General features: G+C 34.5%; 1 protein-coding gene, 1 long non-coding RNA gene and 1 other non-coding gene across 4 annotated transcripts; 2 read left to right on the forward strand and 1 right to left on the reverse strand.

The window, feature by feature from the left end:
• Positions 1-1,475: 1,475 nt before the first annotated feature.
• LOC114580177 lies at positions 1,476-1,594 on the reverse strand. The gene has a single exon (XR_003701497.1). It is a non-coding gene; the product is annotated as a 5S ribosomal RNA (ribosomal RNA).
• Positions 1,595-2,241: 647 nt separating this feature from the next.
• Positions 2,242-4,412, forward strand: LOC110107877 (cyclic dof factor 1). Of its 2 annotated transcripts, none has more exons than XM_020838312.2 (2): positions 2,242-2,681; positions 3,368-4,412. In XM_020838312.2, the coding sequence occupies exons 1-2, from the start codon at positions 2,577-2,579 to the stop codon at positions 4,181-4,183; spliced, it is 921 nt and encodes a 306-aa protein (XP_020693971.1). In that variant the 5' UTR covers positions 2,242-2,576; the 3' UTR covers positions 4,184-4,412. The 2 variants fall into 2 exon arrangements, with proteins under 2 accessions (XP_020693971.1, XP_020693972.1); XM_020838313.2 differs by having other exon boundaries at positions 3,407-4,412.
• A 9,551-nt stretch (positions 4,413-13,963) lies between these two features.
• On the forward strand, positions 13,964-15,946 carry LOC110107885. The gene is made up of 3 exons (XR_002304409.2): positions 13,964-14,280; positions 14,374-14,429; positions 15,409-15,946. It is a non-coding gene; the product is annotated as an uncharacterized LOC110107885 (long non-coding RNA).
• Positions 15,947-20,474: the final 4,528 nt, after the last annotated feature.

A 20,474-nucleotide genomic window follows, 5' to 3' on the forward strand; every position in this document is an offset into this window, starting at 1 on the left:
CAAGGTTTGACCGAACCACTATAAATCTAGTGTGTTCTTTCTTATTTTTCTTACGCATTTAATTTCATTGCAAGTTGTTTATTCTGGTTGAAAAGTTTATTTTTTAAACTTTAAATTTAACTTGCATTAATAATTTAAAAAGGTTTTCTAAAAATCCAAGAGTAGAAGTATAATTTTTTAAATTACCAATTCACTCTCCCTCTTGGTTAGCCTTGAGACATTTAATTAGGTTTAACATCCTAATTCATATTGAACGAGTTCCAACAGATTTGATAACCTAATAAAATTATTGCTCAATTTATTAAAAGATTAAATATATGATACTTGATTATTTTTTTAATTTATTTTTCTAAGAATAATTTTATTAGGTTATCCCTAGATTTGATAACCTAATAAAATTATTGCTCAATTTATTTTTCTAAGATATTAAAAAATATCGCCCTCACCTCTAATAATTACTTAATCACCCTTCTCACTTCCTTCATATTCCTTGCTTTATTTCTTATGATCAACTTCTATTGTTGCAACTTTTAACTGATTAAATCCCAGCTGAATTGTAGCATACGCATGATCTTCTATTTGTCTTTGCATTCATGCCAACACTATAAAAAATGAGATATTTTTGTAGCACTTTATAATAGTGATTTTACAACCGTTGCTATAGGTTGTTTTTCTCAATAGTTTTAACTATCACCATGAGTGACAGTTTAACCTGCAGCTAATAGTGTCGGTTTAAACAACCACAATTAGTTGTGGTTAAAATTGTCGTTATAGAAGTTGTAAAAAATGCTTCGGGGGCTCTAATATCTCACATACACCACATGAACCTCCCAACATGTTTCACATCTCTTCATCTGTCATGCCCTAGTTCCCTCTATTGCTGCCTCTCATTTAGCTTCTAGGATTCTCTGTTAACAATGAGATCACCATTCTTGCATTCGACTCCACAACACTCTGATTTAGTAACCACAACTTGTAATAGTCCAAATTATTAATTATCGAAGCATTATCCACTTTGGCCAAAGAGCCTCATAGTTTTTGACCTGTTCCCACTCAGAAATGCTCCTAGATGAGCATGCTTAACTGCATAGTTTCTTACGAAAATTTCAGCTATTATATTAAAAAAACACCTTGTTGTTTAAGAGTTTAATTTTCTTTTACTTAAGGGGTTTCACACAACTCTACCTTCGTCTCCACATTTCTCATGCTTGATAAATACAACCGCCAAGGGTATGAGGACAAGAAACGACCAGACGTCATAAGCTATGCCTTGAGAGTATAATATAAACATCCTCCCTTTCTTCTTTCATCCAATTGTATGTGCCAATAGTCCATAATTTGATAGTTGAGACAATCCACTCAAAGACCCTACTCCTTTATAGAATTGTATCTATGCATATCGCGCTCTCATATATATTTGTTCTAAGAAGAATAATATTAATTTGTTTAAAAAATATTTAATAATCAATTTTTTTTTGGTGCAACACGAGGACTTCCCAGGAGGTCACCCATCCTACTACTACTCTCGCCCAAGCACGTTTAACTGCAGAGTTCTGATGGGAACCGGTGCACTGGTGCTGGTATGGTCGCACCCTAATAATCAATATTCTTATCAAAAGATGTCCATAATTAGATGCTCTATGATTTATTGTCTACCCATTGCTTGCCTTCTTGCTTCTCATGGATGCATGCGTGTATCTATCTCCACCATGATATGTGCTCTCTTCCTAGCTTCATCTCATATTAAAATATTAAAAAAATAATGAAAAATATAATTAAAATAAGACTTTATATATAAATTTATTCTTATCATCCTCCTCTTATATTTTATGTGCAACTAAGATTTCATTTAGGACGACTATAATATTTAATAAAATTGATTATGAATTTATTGAAAAAGTAATTTGACTATTATGACTGTAAAAATAAATTTTCAACACAAAAAAAATTTAAGAAATTGTGAAAAATAATAAAAAAATATTAGCCACATAAAATTATAATTATTATCTAAAAAATAAAATACCAAAATGTTATCCCGAATAAATCTTTGACCTAAGCGTTCGGACACTTAAGCAGCCAATACATTATTTACTAGAGCATGTCAGCGCTTAATTTGCTTCCTATTTTTGGGGAGGATACGCTTTGTCCAAATCATTTTCAAGTAAAAGTCTTCTCTTTGATTATTTTGGAAAAAAAAAAACACAGAGACAAAAGAACCAACAATTTTGCAAGAGAGAGAGAACAAATTATGGAAAGAAAATAAGAAAAACAGAGGCGGGAAGCAGACGGCAGAGACAATGGGCGCTGAGTAGGAGCGAGTCCCTTTCTCTGCTTTCCTCTCAGCAAAATTTTAAAAGGCGAAAGTATCAAATAACGCTCTCTAAAGGCTACAAAGGCAAACTCGTGGCTGAGGATCCCCTTCCCGTGCTGACGTAGGAATCCCAGTCCCCACCTTCCCTGTTTAACCGAGAGCGGAGCAGGCCAAAACAAGGCAGCAACGAGCAAGGAGAGAGAGACAGAGAAAGAAAGCAATATAGGAGAGGAGAAAGTGAGAAAGAGAGGAGAAAACAGGGGGGATGGATCCAGTGATCAAACTGTTCGGAAAGACAATTCAGCTGCCGGCGGCGAGACAAGGTCTGGCGGCTACTGCCGGAGAAGACAGAAGCGGATATGAGAAGAAGGTAATTAATGGCTGCTTCTCTTATTCGATCTGCAACGTACGGTTGAGGTGTTTCAAGTGATAAAAATGGGATTTTTAATTGGTATAGATATGGGCCCCTCGTGCTATCAGACGGCCTTGGGATTTGGTGATTGCTTTTCTTCTTGTTTTTTCGTTTAACTGGAATTCCTGATCTTGGTTGCCTAAAATTTTAATTTTTTTATCGCTGTGCATTGTCCATCCCTGAAGAAAGCAAATTTAGGATCGAGATCAAACCAACGATGATCTATAATTTTGATTGAGCAAAAAGATCTTTTTTCGTGTATAAAAGTTGCTATTTTTTTCTTTTTTATATGATTCCTTCTAAGATTATTCGTCAAAATGGTCAGAGATAGAGGTATTCTCTTTCTATTAATTTGTTAATTCATAATTAAATTCTTTAACAATCTAAGATGAGTCAGCGTTCAATCCCATGTAATTAACTTAATTTTACTGTAACGTCATGATTTCCTTAGTAGAAACTCCATTACAAATAAGCAATCCTCTCCATAGATCAATCTTTCAGACAAACGTCAGGATTGTGCTCCATATGATCCAAAAAACTTCTTCTTTTTTTTTGGGCTAACTTAGCGTCTCTTAACTGTACATATTCTATTGTTGATAAATTGGTTCTCTTTTGCTAAATCAGTAAAGACATGGCTAACGCAGTTTTCTCCTACGATCCTTCGGGCTTCCTCAAAAAAGCAGGGCAACCATGAACCCAAACACAAAAACGAGGAAACGCGATTTTCTCAACAAGAAGAGAGGATTGACGAGAAAAATATGTCAGAGGCAAAGGCGGAGAAGAACAATCCAATGGATAAAACACTCAAAAAGCCTGATAAAATTCTTCCCTGCCCTCGCTGCAAAAGCATGGACACAAAGTTCTGCTACTTCAACAACTATAACGTTAACCAACCCCGACACTTCTGCAAAAACTGTCAGCGATACTGGACTGAAGGAGGCAGCATGAGAAACGTTCCTGTTGGCGCGGGTCGCCGGAAAAGTAAGAGCTCCACCACCAACCAGTACTACAACCACCACATCAGAATCCCTGATTGTGCTCAAGCTGACTTCTATGAATCAAACAACCATCCGAGTCCTCTGAAACACAATGGAACAGTACTCAGCTTCAGCGCTGAAGCTCCTCTCTTAGAATCCATGGATTCCAATCTTGAGAATCAGTTTAGTAGATCATTGGCTACTCCTTGGCCTAATCCATGGAGTCAGACTCCTTTGTACCCAATGGCACCATACCTGGCCATGCCATGGCTGTGCTCATGTCGGCATTCTACAGTTCCAAAGAGATTAAGGATTACTGAAGACCATGAAAAAGCTGCAAAATGTTCAGTATGGGAAAAACTGGGTTTTAAGAACGATAAAACGGATAAAATCTTCCAGACCAGATCAGCTGAGGCTTCACAGGTCTTGTGTGCAAACCCTGCTGCGCTTTCTCGGTCTCTCAATTTCCAGGAGAGATCATAGTGAGCTTCTACAGCTCATGCAGTAAGCGGTTTTTAACAAATTGGTAGGTTTAGATTTTGTAGAAATTAGCATATGTGGAAGGATTTCTCTAGTTTTTTTTTTTTTCTTTAGATATAAAGATATGAAATCATTTAAGAGGTTGAATAAGATTGTACCTAAATAGTTAAAAAGTAGTTGCCTTTCTTTCCTGTTATGTTTGGAAATGAGAGACCTTTTTAAGCCAGCCTGGTTTTTCTTGGCCTCTTCTTGCTTGTGAACGTCGTGATATTGAATGACCAATAAACTTTATCAGAATTTGGGACATGGTCTTATCAGCAGCTGAGATATGATGCCATTTGATAGTGGTTTCTGAGAAAGCTATCACTTGCATTATGTGTTGGAAACGATTGAAAGAAAGGAGGCGTGGAAATTGTTGAAGTTTTTATTTAATTAACTATTTAATTTAGAATAATAAATATGAAGTCATAATATATACAACCTTAATTAGAGTGTAAATTAGCAAAGTGTTGTTAATATGCTCTATAAGTAGAGGTGTCAAAATGGATCAATAGATTAGATTTGGCTCCTACTCGAAATTGACCAAACCCGAATCCGATCAACTTGAATCTGACCCATTTAATAAACGGGTAAAAACTGTGAACCCCAATCCAACCCGTAAGTAACACGAATGACTCGAACCCGATTTTATAACCCATTTTGATTTATTAAAAAAATCTTATTTTTATATATTTTTAACCATATATTTTAGATTAATTAAAAAAAAGACAATATATCACACCAACAAATAAAAAGTTTATGAAAAAAATAATTTAAATAGTTCATTTCAGGTTAAAATTAGGTTGGCGGGTCAAACCGAACTCGACCCGTTCAATAAACGGGTTGAATCCGAACCTGTATTTTTCTGGTTGGGTCCAGATTGGATTATTTTTTGACATCCTTATCCATAAGTTATCCGACTAAATAACAGCGGTTCATAAATATAAAATTTAATTGAAAGTCATTAATTAATAAATGAGAAAAATTATCAAAATAAAAATATAAACAATGTAATCTATTTTTATATATAATCAAATATGTTCTCTTTCATACTTAACTAAGTTAAATAGAAAGATTATAAAATTAATCAAAATTAATGTTAAGTTGTGATGCATCATAAAAACTGTCTTGATTGGGCGTGCGTGGATCTTGATGCAAATATGAATTGAAAATTTTTGAAGTTAAATTCACGATAATCAAAACTTTTATTTCAGTAATCTTCTACACACTAAATGTTTTAATGAGATGAACTCAACGATATCAAAACTCCTAAGCATTCAAAAGTAGTCAAATCCGAGTTTGAATGAGCTTCGATCGAGCACTTGAATTATAATTGAAAATTTTAATGTATTATATTGGATGATGAAATGATTTTCAAATATTGTATGCTTATAGTCAAAATGAGCGTCTCAACAAGACGAATCTAAAGAGTCCAATATTACTTAATTATGAAGTCACTAAGATGCATAAATACTGAATGATATGACTATAATTGAGGGAATCAATACAAGAAGTATGATAAAAAGTTCCAAATTTGCTCCATATATGCAAGCCATGCTACTATAAAAAAAAAAAAATTTAGCTAGACATCTACTTTGTATATTATGATGCAGCACTCAAGCACTACTATTGAGCCAGCATCCTATTATTATTGTCGGACCATCGACCGTCTTTTGACTTTGCTAAATATGGTCCTTTTAATGATTGTTGTTTTATTGGGGTCCTTCGACCTCCGCCTCATTGTTGTCATTTGACCTCTATTGCCCGACTAAGATCATCAAACCTATAATCTTCTACCTATTATCATTTAATTAGCTACTCCAAAACCTAGATATGTCAATGCATACTGCCAATTCTAAGACTGAAGTGTGCCATTGATATCAATTGTAATGATAAACATCAACACTAAGATGTATGTTGAATTTCTTGATCTCTAATCTTCTCTGATCAAATGAGTAGGACAAAAACATACAAATAAATGATCTCTTAAAGATAAATCTTATGCCACAAGAGTACTATTCAAATTTGAACCATATAATATATTCTTTATATTATATCAATGTCTTACCTTGAAAAGAGCAATATTTATAATCGATGACAATACTAGTATTTTAATATTACATACATATCATTATCACCCATAGGTTGTCTATAGGTTGATATGCATGTAATATTAAAGTTTTAGGTATTGGATATATAAGTAGGATGTTATAAGGTGTTATGCATGTAAATTCCTCAAAATCATTTTAACTTGGTCAAATTCCATAATTTTTGTAATTCTTATACTGCTCTCTTATTTCTATATACTGCTCTCTTGTTTCTATATACGCTAAATTTTCATATAAAATTAATATGTTAAGTTCTCTTTATTGCCTCATATATTCCATCATGCAAGACAAACACAAGAAGAAGGAAGTACGAGCTCTTTTTATGATCTTTATCCTATCAACAACTGACAAACATAATTAATAAATGCCAAACAAAAGTCAAAGCCGGCCAGCTGAAGAGGACGGAGGAAATGTGAAGATATCATTATTATTTTATTTAACGAGTGGATGGGATCAGTCATAAGGCAAAAGTAGGCATTAAAGCTTCAACTTTTTTCCAGGTCTTCGGGGAAAATCTTGCTTTTTATTAATGTAATCAGTAATCCACGCTTGAATATTTCGTAGAATTTTGACTAAATAATTTGTTTACATAAAAATTAAAGTTAAGGTTAATTACATACACACCATTTTATTTTATAATATTTATATATGTAATACTTAAAAGATTAATATTATATAATTATCATCCATAGAATAAATATATGTGCATTGAATGAAATATTAAAATTTATAAGATGGTATGAATGAAATATATGAGTGATATATTTGATATTAAAGTTGTATATGAGTAATAGATATATAATATTATTTTTTTGGAAGTTAGATATGTAATAATATAAAATAAAGTGGTATGCATGTAAATTCCATAATTTAAAATATAATTATATTATTATTTATTGGATGAAATGAAGTTTGACATTAAGTTTTTTTTTTTTTTTTCAGACCCGTTTGAAAAAACGGGTCGAAGTTTGACATTTAGTTAAGTATAAATATTTATTTTGACTTGCTTGAAGTTTTATTTAAATGTAATTAAGATTAGTCATGAAAAACACACACATATATATAACGAGCTTGAAAATCGTAAAGAGCTTGAAAATCATCTGATTAATATTAAGATTAGTGCGTGCACTAATCTTAATATAAAATGGACGGTATCTAAAATTATTGGGGTAACAATTTGTTTGTCAATATAACTTTTTTTGTTTTGCATGCATGGAAAGCTGGCGGTGAGAGCTGTGCTGGAAAGAGTGATGATGTCAAGAGGTAAAGGAAGCAAATAAATAATGGAGAAGGGAATAAAAGGGTAGAAGAAAATTTTATTTTTCTTGGTCGCCACTTACCATTATCACTATATTTTATGAATTTATTTTTTTGTAAAACAAATAAAAAAATATACTTTTTTTTTTATTTATCTTACACTCAACTAAGTATATTAGTAAGTCAAAATGTAGATATGTTAGAATTATTATATATATATATATATCATAAAAATGTAAAATATAATAATAGGCCTATTGTTATTATATATATCTATGCCTTTTCATACCTTAATTTCTTATTGAAAAGTTCACTCCCTCTATGTTTTTACATTTCAATTCAAACCAATTAGTTTCTCTTTGTTCAAGCTGCCAACCATAGAAGCCATGCATCACTTGAATACTATAATTGTTGTGTTTTGTCATCTTCTTCTAGCTATCGGCCCTCTAGTTCCTAATGCTAATCATTTGTTGTTGGTTGCCTTTTAGTGACTTTGAAGCATGGAAATTCAAGAGAATACTATATTGCCCTTTCTTGTCACAAAGATATTGGCCCTCAATCCCTTAAGTTTGAAACTAAGCCTTATCAAAGTCAAGCAAGCTGACATTTGAGTTATGCAAAATCAAGCCAATCTATAAAAACTAAAGTAAAAGGCTAGAGCAGACAAGAATCCTTTAGGGATGTGACTTAATTAAGAAAATGAAGTATTATTAATCTTTTTTTTTGGAGCAGGTGAACTTCAGACCTACTATTTAGCCTTATATATCAAACTTAAACTAAGTTGTGGCATAGGTTGCACTAGAATGCATGGTTAGCACCTTACGGCTCTAGATAATACTAGAACCCATCCATAAAATCATATGACAAATTTAAACCATTGAGCTATTATTGCTTTGATTATTTGGGTGGGAATCAACTGACCTAGATTCATTAATAAATGATCTTAAGAATAATTAGAACATAGGATGCTTAATCAAACATGGACTTCAGGTAGTTACCCACTTAGCCAATGCCTAATTAGACTCTATTGCTTAATAAGGCTCAATAGAACCTTAAACTGGGCCAAGTACCCTATTTTAAATACCCTTCAAACCTTTTTTTTTTTTAGTACCCTTCAAACCTAGATAATCCTATGCTAAGGAAAACCCTTATACTTAGGGCTGCAAGCGAACCAAGCGTTCGACGAGCTACTCAATGCTTGGTTCGATTAAAGCTCGTTTGTGATCGTTTAACTAACTAAACAAACAAACTTGAACAATATTTTAAATACTTGATCCTTAAATAAACAAGCTTGAACACTAATGTGTTCGGTTCATTTATATTTACGAACAACATCATTTGAAGTTCGTGAACAAGCTCAACATTAAGCTCGATAAAAGCTCGAATGGAGATAAATGCAACATGTATGCTTCATTTAAGAATATATTCATATGGATTAATCATATTTTCATTTTAAATAGATAACAACTTTTATTATAAATTTAATTTTCTGAACAAAAGACATTTCACATTTGTCCATGTTTGCTAGATTAGTTGTTCATTGTTTAAGATGTTTATGAACAAATTTAATATTTATTTGTTAAATATGTTCAAGAACATAGCTCTTTAAGGCTTGTTTGTTTAAAGCTCGATAAACATTAAATGAATCGAACATGAACAAAAAATGACACCCTTAAATTAAACGAACCAAACATGAACACAAACAATAAAGCTCGAATCAAACACAAATCAAACTTGAACAAGCTAATGATAAATGAACTCAAACATGAACACTCACATACTCGGCTCGGCTCGGTTCGTTTGCAGCCCTACTTATACTTTGTTTGAGCATATGGCACTCATGTGATTGTGAACCTATAATTTGAACACTTGATGATCTACGCACTCTAATTGACTTAGCATTTATATGCTTAGATCCATTTATATACTGTGGCTCTAATAGACCCCAACTTTTTAGATCGTAAATCCCCTAAATTTGACCCAAGTACAGGTGTAAACCACTCAATCAACCTTCACTTCCAACTAGACCAAGTTGACAAAATTCAGGTTAATTAATTGAGTTCATCTAGACATGTTCTCCTATAAAGCCCTCCATATTCCACAAGTGAGCCTAATTAGATCCCTAACCTAATATATTTGATTGACATATATGTGGATTGAACTGGGCATAATATTGTTCCCCTTGATCTCTGTCCAACTTATAGAATTTACTAGGTTCAGTTAGTCCTGACTAGCTAGCTATAGATTGATTGGATTGAAGTTAACCTAATCCAATATGACTATTTGTGGCTCAATAGTGATATTTGGCCTAGGGAACCCAATAGACAAATAACTTGAAAGTAATCACCGTAGTTCTCATTCATCAGACTCATTTATATCTTCTTATAAATGATACATTCCCGAAACACTTGCAAATAGAGATAACTTAATAGTTATACAATTAACTACAACATAATCTTGTCTGCTCTCGCCGTGATGTAAGTCCAATGAGGCCCATTCATTATGTTGCATCAATCTTAGCTTTTACCTATAAATATTAGTTCTAAAGTCACACACAAAATGTGAAAATGGAACACATAATTCCAAGCAATTCCTAGTGAATTATAAACTTTCTCACACATACATAATTCTTATATTTTTGTCTAAGTTTGGTTCATGCTTTCTTAAAGGGCTTTGTAACATCTCATTTAAATGTTTTGATTAATTTTCAATGACCAACAATCTCAAGTAGGATTCAAAGTATTTTTTATTAGATGAACCAACAAATAGTATACCATCATAATATTAACTCTTATAAATATAAAAATTTAACTTCTTGGTATACTAGTATTTTATATGTTTTAAATAATTTTTAAAAATAAAAAAATTAAAAAAATCTAAATAATCTATAATTTAAAAATAACAACACTCTAAATAACCCATTTTAAGTCAAAGATCAAATCCAACCCATAAGTTCCACCAAAAAGATCAAATAATCCTACACATAAGTGCAATAAAAGATATGTAAATTTATTCTTCCAAGTTTAAAACTCACCCAAAGTCAATCATTAAATGATTAAGGGTTTGTTATTAGGGATAGCTTTGTTGATGTTTTGATTTTCAGGCAACAAATACAATTTTGTTTTAATATTACTTTCTTGTTACTTCTTCTCAATATTTTTAAAACATTTCTACTTTGGAAAGTTACTTTTGTAAACAACATAATTTAGTTACTTTTCTCGCAACTACGCAATCAACTTTTATAAAATATTGCAATCGTACCAAATAAATCCTAAATTCTAAAATCCCTTCATAATCAAGTCTAGGATTACTTTAAAATAATAATAAAAAAAAAGTCTAGGATTACTTAACTCATCAAATAAATATTTAGAAGGTAATATTTAAAAATGATAAATTAAGGTAGCATCTTTAATAATACAAAAATTTTATTAGACTCTTCATATAAATTAAGGTAGCATCTTTAATAATGTATAATGAATTCATATATTTTAGGTATTATATAGGCAAAGTTCCATTATCTTTAAACGTAAATAATTTATTAGACTCTTCAGATAAATACAATTTTTTTAGCTTAATACCTTTAGGACAGGTATATATTCCTCAACCTGTATGTAGACCTGTCAATTTCGGGTCACGGGTCGGGTTCAGGTCGAACCCGGATTGACCCGGTAATATTCGGGTTCAGGTCAACCCAACCCGTTTTTGTAAACGGGTCGATTATCCGAACCCGACCCGCTTCGGGTTCGGGTCAACCCGACCAAATTAAACGGGTTTTCGGGTTGACCCGGCAACCCGTCGGGTCAACCCGAACCCGACCCGGTTCGGGCTCGGGTCAACCCAAATCCAAAAATTCCGGGTCGGATTTTCGAGTCGGGTCAAATATTGACAGGTCTACCTGTCTGACAAAAAACTCATTGAAATACTTTATTGACTTTTTTTAGCACACTAAGCTCTCTCTCTCTCTCCCCCTAGAAGACAGCAAATTGAGGACATAAGAAGAGCTTCAAACCGAGCACAGCAAAGAGCTTCTCCAGGCGGTCCTATGTTTCAGTTGGCTCACATTTGTACCAGTTACTAGCTTCGAGGAGAGGATTACTACAACGTTTGACTCCATTTCCTCCAAAATGATAGGAAATCCCTGTTGAACATTTGAACCTTATTATTATGAATCTACTTTGTTATTTCTGTTGGAAGTTAATGTTCATTCCATTTGCTGAGTTTTGGTGCTTTTGAGTGACATAAGAGGGAGAGATTATTCTGTGCGGAAGCTGAATGTATTCGGAGACGAATCCGGATGCGTCACGTCACCGGATGCACTGGGCCCGGTGATGTGGCATGCACGGATTCGCCTCCGAACACGTTCGGATTCCGCATAGAATAATTTTCACATAAGAAGAGGTTCTAATAGTCCTCAAATGTGCTTGAATTAAGTGTTGCTTTATCGTTTATGTGCAAATTTAGGCTTCGTTTGAGACAGCTTTTTTGCTACTTTTTTTACTAGAAAGCTGCTTCGAGAAGAAATAAAAAAAGTCATCCCAAACCAAGCCTTAATTGTCCCAGATTGTGCGAGCGTACGTCCTGGAGTGTGATTGTTATTAGCATAATTAAACCTCTTGTATTTAGCTTATTACTCAACTTCCATTTACACGGTATTAAATACCGTCCCTGTACTCGGTATTACACATGAATATAATTTTTCCTTTTCTGCTTTCTCTCTCTGTGTCGTCCGTCTTTTGCCATTCTCTCATGGTATCAGAGCCATGAGGGGAGATCAAGATTCTGTAAATTCTCTCCCTCCTCCTCCTCCACCCAGACCGGAAACAACACCATCCACATTTCAATACCCCAACCTCTCAAATTCCTTATTTCGAACCTCATGAACTTGGTGTCGTATTCTCTCATGTCGGAGAACTACACGATATGGAGGATGCAACTTCAGCAGCAATTCACATCCAATGGCTATGCCGGCCATCTCAACGGCACAAACACGGCTCCCGACGACACCGCTTCCGCCGACTACGCCAACTGGCAAATTGTCGACAGTAATATTCTTTCAGCTCTTTTTTACACTGTCTCCCAAGAAATTCTCCCCTACATTATCACCTCCAAGACCACTCATGAGACGTGGTCCATTCTTGAAAGGCGTCTTCAACCTTCAAGCAGATCACACGTCATTCAACTTAAAAACGAGCTATATCACATTCACATGAAGGATCAATCCATCCAACGATATCTTACCGAAATTAAATCTCTGGTTGATAGTATTTCCGCTCCGGATCCAAGATTGATCCGGAAGACATCATCCTTCACATTTTGAATGGCTTGCCACCCACGTTTAATTCTTTCAAATCCAATTTTCGCAACTCTCTCCTGCCCATTGATCTTGACACCTTCTATGCACTTCTTTGCAACGAAGAAATTCATCTTCAATAAGATATTACATATTTTTGTCTAATTTCTTATAAGAATTTAGAAGGCAAATCATATTACATATTTTTCTCTTTTTTTTGTCTAATTTCTTATAATTTCAAAAAATTTAAAATACTTTTCAAATTTTTATTTATAAAATATGTGGCATAATCTTAACCCCAAAGATATGTGGCTTGACAAATGAATGATAGGGGTGTTTCAAAAATAGTCTAAATAGCCAACTCCATTAGAGTCCAGCCCAAAAATTTTGAATTTGAATTGACCTATTTAAAATATGAGTTGGGTTCAGATTTACACACTTGATTTTGATCCAAAAGTAATAGGCTTAATATTCTTTCCTCAAATTCTTTATTTGTTGATATAATCTTAATTTTTTTTATCAAAATTTCTAAACTCTATAACTAATATGTTATAATTTTTTTTTAATCAAATTCATCATTTTGACATGTTTGGGTTATTCGAGTTGCCAGCATGTTGGATCTAAATCCATCATTTTGACCTATTTCTTAAACAAGCTGTGGGCAATATGATTTCGAGCCGGGTCAATTAATGATTGAAGTTGAACTCGGACAATTAACCCATTTCAACGACAAATTATTACGTGCGGCGTTTGGATTCGTCCGGAGGCGAATCCAGAGGCACCACATCACCCCGACCCAATGCTTCCGGGTGATGTGGCGCGTCCAAATTCACCTCTGAATAATCCGAACAATGTACATAATAATTTGCCCATTTCAACACCACCTCTGAACAGTGCGCGTACCGTTAGGAGTGGAGTTGTGCTGAACCGCAGGTGCTCCCTTGTAATCCGTTGCATCAGATCACTCGCTATCGGAGCTGATGGGCCGCTTTGAAAGCGGCCCATCCCATTGAGCCTCACGACCCACTTAACAACAAAGTCATGACTGTACCCTCTCTCTCTCTCTCTACCTCATTGCCGTGGCCCTTCACCTTCTCATTCCTCTTTATTGCTTGCTTTTCATCTACTTCTCTTCTATATAATTCTCTGAACTTTATTTTTTTCCGGCTTGTGGACCTGTGGACCTGTGGTGGTGATTCACTCTCATTTTGGAGAGTAATAAAGGCCAGCATTTTTTCTCAATCTTATCAGCGTGAAGAAGAAGAAGAAGAAGAAGAAGAAGAAGAAGAAGGGCTCCTATCTTTCTCCCTGCTTCAGATTCAAAGCTGAATAATTCTTCTCCATGACTCGATCTAATTTTCTTGTGTTTTTTCTTCTTGCTATCCTTCTTTCCTTCTCCTATAAGGGTAAGGTTTTCCCTTTTGATTTTCTTTTTTTTCCCCTTGTTTTTTTGGTGTGTATATTTATTGAATGAGATTTTTTTTTTGGGGGGGCTGCAGGGTATGGAAGAAGGGTGAAGATTTTGAGGCATCCTCAAGAAAAGTCACTCCTCGAGGTATTTTTTTATAGCTAGTAAATTTTAATGAGTTTTTCTTTTGAGGATTTCAACCAGTTGTTGGGATTACAGTCGTACTGGAAATTTTTAATGAAAAAATAAAAGACAAGTTTAAATAAAAAATATCTCATCTGTGAAGGACAATGGGGATTATCTCTATGAGGATTACTTAAAAATAATAATTATAGAAGCAAATGAAAATCATTTCTAAAACTAAGATTTTTTTTTTCTTTTTGTATACTTGATTCATATTTATATGAGGAAACTTGATTGATAATTAATATTTGGACATTTTATTAATAAAATAGGAGTTTGACTGAACCATTAAAAATTCAGTCTTGATTTTGATAGAGAATCAATCGAATCTGCTAAAGCTCAACTTGGTTTTAACAGAGATTTTTCATATCCTTTTTGTCTGTAGCAATTGTGATTGCTTTGAATTGGAATTTAATGTTAATATTATGTTTTGAAGATGTCATTTAGCGTTTAAGAGTTTGGGTTGACAGGTTGATCCTCAACTCAATATCATTTTGTGCTTCAGTTAGTAATTGAGCTTAAAGATTAATTAGTAAGAGCTGAAATCAGTTCAGCTGAATTTTTTACTTTGAAATGTAAGAATCAGAGAGCTGGCAAGAGAGTAATGGAGAGGACTCTTATCTTTTAGGGGCATTTATAGGAGAAATTATTATGTGCGGATGCCGGACGTAGCTCTATGTCCGGAGGTGAATCAGGTGCAGTCATGTCAGCGGTGCCAAGCTGCGGCACCGAGCAGTACTGAGCCGCGGTACAGAGCGAAGGGGTGACGTGGCGCATTTTGGTTAGTCTCCGGACGGCGTTCGGCATCCACACAGTATAATTTTCCATTTATAGGGGTTATTATGAATAAAATTATTGTAATGTTGTGAGGCATATGGTGGATAAACAATTCATATCACCTCCAAGATCTTTGTTGGATAGAATTGACCATTTTTGTTTTCAGTCAATCAAAGTTGGACAAACAAGCCACAGCATCTTTGAGATCATGCCCTTGGAGATAATGAATAGATCCAAGGCCCTGTTTCTCAAGATTAATGTAGAAAGAGAGATGAATTAGACGTCTGCATCAATATAGATTGCTTTGAGATTGATGCTATGATTATTTGAATTGGATGAGAAAATTTATGCTAGAACTTTGATATTAGTGCATATGTAATTTGCCTCATTTGGGTTGATTAGTATATGGACACAAATCTTGAAGCAATCAAGCAGTGTATGAATTAAAAAATTCATTTTCACATCCAAATTGTGTTGGACAAAGATCATGTAAACATGAATTTGATGTTATTATTCAAATGATTAGAGATAGCCAAGAGTTATGCTTTAGGATCATATTAGATTATTAGTTGTCTTTTATTTTTGGATTCTTTTGTAAAAAGTTAGTTCAAAATATTTTCTTTTCAACCTTAAATAGATCTTTGCACAATTTGCCACATCATGTATGTAAGGTTGGAAATGATTTTAGTGATTCTTCCAAATTATAATATGAGTCTAATTTCCTTGATTGTGGCAGATTTACAATTTGACTAGTTGCTCTGATTGCATGCTTGGTCAAATATTGTGTTGTCCATATGAAATTCTAACCCAGTTAAAAAACACAAAATTTGGACTATGGCAAAAAATATAGGCAAAATTATAGATTTTCTATTAATCTTATTTCTATGTGAGCCAATGAAAAATCAAGGCTTCTAAATGAGTTTAAGATATTTATTACTTTGCCATGTAAAATGGATTGAGAGACATAAGTCGTCTTGAAATTCTTGACCCGACCAAAATAGAAAAAAGTCCTAGGCCAACCTTGGATGCGAATCCTGCTTCAATAAGGAGGCAACCTAATTTTAACATCTAATTAGAACAACTTATTGAGTGGTGGTTCTGGAGGAGCTAAATTTTCAACGGTGATTTTTTTTTATTTTTTATTTTTTGCTTTTTAATAGATTTTATTTAAAATTTTAAATAATAATTTTGGCATCAATTAGTAAATGATTTTTTAGTTAATTCCATTCAGTTGATCAAGGGCACCAAGGTTTGTTCTATGAAGATCTTTGATATCATGGTTCGTGTTGGGTGCTGGTCCAGGAATTAGTTTAGGTTGATTCGCATGAAGCCTCACATCATGTGTAAATGTCTATAAATAGGCATTGTGTGCTCATTGTAACAACCCTCTCTTGTATGCCCATTGAATAAAGGAAATAAGATATCTTGTCTCTCTCCCTCTTTCCCTCTTTCAAGAAGGCTCAAAAAGAGCTTCTTCCTCATGCAAGAAGTTTAACAAGTGGTGGTATCAGAGCCTCGAAGAAGGAGGAAGGTGATATTGTTATCAAGAAGAGGAAGGAGGTCGCATGGCTCAAGCATTTGGTCAGAAAAATCCATAGTCGGGTGCAATCGCTTGTGCATAGGATCAGCAGGAGCAGTAGAGGGAGTCGCGGGCATAGTCGGGAGAGCCTGGTTTCACGCAGGTCGGACATTGGGCCGATGCAACAAAACACTCAGGTGGGTTATTACACGCGGAGGTTGATCGTGCATAAAGACGAAGCAGAAGGATTAGGCAATGGTGTGAACGATCGCGAATGCGAATGGGTAGTCGTGCACAGGGCCTCAGTCATGCGTGAGCACGGGCTTGCCATATATGCGAGCATGTGGGCGGGCCGTAGTTCGTGCGAGTATTGCGCTAGGTGCGAGAAACGAGGTGCGAAAGTGACCTTTGAATTTAGGGATCAAAGGAGCTTTGTGCAGGACGCGGTCGGTCATAAGACTGTCCAGGGCGTGTTGTCCACGCGAGATCACACGGGGCTCGATTCTCGTACAAATGAGAGGGAACGAAGGGAGGTCGTGGCAGTTCATATTGCAGGCTTCTTTATGCTGAAGCAGAGCGCATGGTTGGGTCATGTGCACAAAGGAAGGAGGCGAGGCCTGGGCATAGGAGCGTGTTGAAGCATCAATATTGGGTGTGGGACTAGTTGGAAGCATGATATTTCATTTCTTGATTAAAGATTGGTCAAGATCTTTGAGGTGGAGCCTCCGAGTCAAATTGCGGGTTGATTGGCGAGAAGAGTCATTTTGGTTGTAGTGTGTTGTAGTAGTGAATCAAAACATGCAAGATCAAGAACCTTGGCGGCATGTTGGTCGCGGACATGAAATTGGACAGGTGTTGTGCAAGGTCGTGGGTTGGAGCTTGCATGAGTTTTCAAAGAAAATTGGTGAGTCAGGGCTAGAGCGTGGGTGTGCTGCAATGTTGCAAATGCATAGGCCAAAAGCATGCAAAAGCAGGCGATGTGTAAGGCACGAGCGTGCGGATCACGGGTGGAACAATAGGATTTCAAGATGGTGCCGTCGACCGGAACGCACAATGTAGGCCATTCGGGAGCGGGATTGGGCTTGGTTCGACAGGATTGCTCATGGAGTTAGTGCAGGGAACCAGTAAGATCGTAGTTGGTGCACAAGTGGTTCTTAATTTGATTGTAAATTTAGACCAAAGTGGAGATTGTTGGGTGTTGGTGCAGGATTTAGTTTAGGTTGATCCGTAGGACACCGTACATCATATATAAATGCTTATAAATAGGCATTGTATGCTCATTGTTACAACCCCCTCTTATATGCTCATTAAATAAAGGAAATATGATTTCTTACCTCTCTCACTCTCTCTCTTTCAAGATGGCTCAAGAAGAGCTTCTTCCTCATGCAAGAAGTCTAACAGTTCGGATAAACGATGGACTTTCTAGCACCTACACTACTCAATTACTTGAAGATTCTTGTCAACCCATTGATTGACCCTAATGAAACACATCTCATGAGCAATATTCTTTGGGATTTATTCTAAATAAATTTCATTCAATTTAGATCAAAATTAGGAATAAATTCTTGAATGAATACATTAGAGAAAAGATTAGAGTGGTATCTATTGAATGCGATGTAACAAAAACAGTCTTAGGTTATTTCGTTTTAACGAATAATAAAAAATATGTTTGTTAAACAAGTTGATAAAATTGGTGTTAAAAATCGTGAATGAAAATAGATAGATTTAATATTACTTGTATAGAAGTTGTTCAAAATAATTTGTAAAGAATATATTTAATACCTATGCACAGCACTCAAAATAAATCAATGAAAAATATGAATTCATAATTTTGAGCCAAATATTTGGGATGAGACTGATAAAGTTTACTATATATATCTTATTCATATCTCCATTAGCATTCAACTGCGAGGCGTATCCGTATCCGACACGTATCCGATACAGCACGCCTCGTAAATAGGAGTATCCGTGCAACATAGGCTGCAATATAGCAAATGCATAGGCCAAAAGCATGCAGAAGCAGGGGATGTGTAAGGCACGAGCGTGCGGATCACGGGTGGAACAATAGGAGTTCAAGATGGAGCCGTCGACCGGAACGAACAATGGAGGCCATTCGGGAGCGGGATTGGGCTTGGTTCGACAGGATTGCTCATGGAATTAGTGCAGGGAGCCAATAAGATTGTAGTTGGTGCACAAGTGGTTCTTAATTTGATTGTAAATTTAGACCAAGGTGGAGATTGTTGGATGTTGGTCCATGATTTAGTTTAGGTTGGTCCGTAGGACACCTCACATTATATATAAATGCTTATAAATAGGCATTGTATGCTCATTGTAACAACCCCCTCTTATATGCTCATTAAATAAAGGAAATATGATTTCTTGTCTCTCACCCTCTCTCTCTTTCAAGAAGGCTCAAGAAGAGCTTCTTCCTCATGCAAGAAGTCTAACCGTTCGGATAAACGATGGACTTTCTAGCACCTACACTACTCAATTACTTGAAGATTCTTGTCAACCCATTGATTGACCCTAATGAAACACATCTCATGAGCAATATTCTTAGGGATTTATTCTAAATAAATTTCATTCAATTTAGATCAAAATTAGGAGGAAAAGATTAGTGTGGTATCTATTGAATGCGATGTAACAAAAATAGTCTTAGGTTATTTCGTTTTAACGAATAATAAAAAATATGTTTGTTAAACAAGTTGATAAAATTGGTGTTAAAAATCGTGAATGAAAATAGATAGATTTAATATTACTTGTATAGAAGTTGTTCAAAATAATTTGTAAAGAATATATTTAATACCTATGCACAGCACTCAAAATAAATCAATGAAAAATATGAATTCATAATTTTGAGCCAAATATTTGGGATGAGACTGATAAAGTTTACTATATATATCTTATTCATATCTCCATTAGCATTCAACTGCGATCCACTCATTGCTAAGGCCCTTAAAAATATAATTACCGTTAACAATGCCCCTTCACTTTCTTTTGCTCACTTCTCTATCATCCCAAAGGTGAAATACTAGTAAGTTTGGAGGGCCTTTTGGGACAAAAGAAAATGTCAGTATATTATGATACCAAACAAATCAATATGGGCTTTTAAAATCTTTTGATTTGCAATGAGATTAGTACAATTTAAGATTCACAATTATAATATTAATCTCAACATATAAGAATTTTAAAGAATCATGATATGTTTTAATATTTTTTTCCTTTAGAGAGTTTCCTACTTGGGCTGCAGCTTTTTTGTTTTTCTTGAGGTTTTGTTTGGGACAGTTTTCTTACTATTTTCTTGTACTAGAAAACTGTTTTAGAAAGCAATAAGATAATTGTCACAAACGAAGCCTGAATATACGTAGGAGATGATATTACTCAACGACATTTCATCATCTCAAATTCTACCAATATTGAAATTGTTTCCGACATGCCTGTATTTTAGGCTTCGTTTCAGAAGACTTTTTTACTGCTTCTTAAATCATCTTTCTAGTACAAAAATTAAATTTTTTTTACTAAAAGATTACTTTATTAAACAGTAAGAAATCCATCATAAACATAGCCTAAAGTTCTAGCACAAATTATTTCCATACTACAATTGCATTATCTTACAAAGTTAAAAAAACTTGATACCGGTAATATCAATTTTCATGCAAGAAGTTTGCAAATATATCAATACCTTTTTTTTAATGTATAGCTTAAAATACTTA

Source organism: Dendrobium catenatum, unplaced genomic scaffold, assembly GCF_001605985.2.
Source record: "Dendrobium catenatum unplaced genomic scaffold, ASM160598v2 fragScaff_scaffold_847, whole genome shotgun sequence".
NCBI classification, from domain to species: Eukaryota; Viridiplantae; Streptophyta; class Magnoliopsida; order Asparagales; family Orchidaceae; genus Dendrobium; species Dendrobium catenatum.

Bases quoted from the DNA above. Each gene is read 5' to 3' on its own strand.
- LOC110107877 (XM_020838312.2), top strand. From the start codon at position 2,577: ATGGATCCAGTGATCAAACTGTTCGGAAAGACAATTCAGCTGCCGGCG. The intron at 2,682-3,367 runs GTAATTAATGGC...TGGCTAACGCAG, and splicing joins GAAGCGGATATGAGAAGAAG to TTTTCTCCTACGATCCTTCG.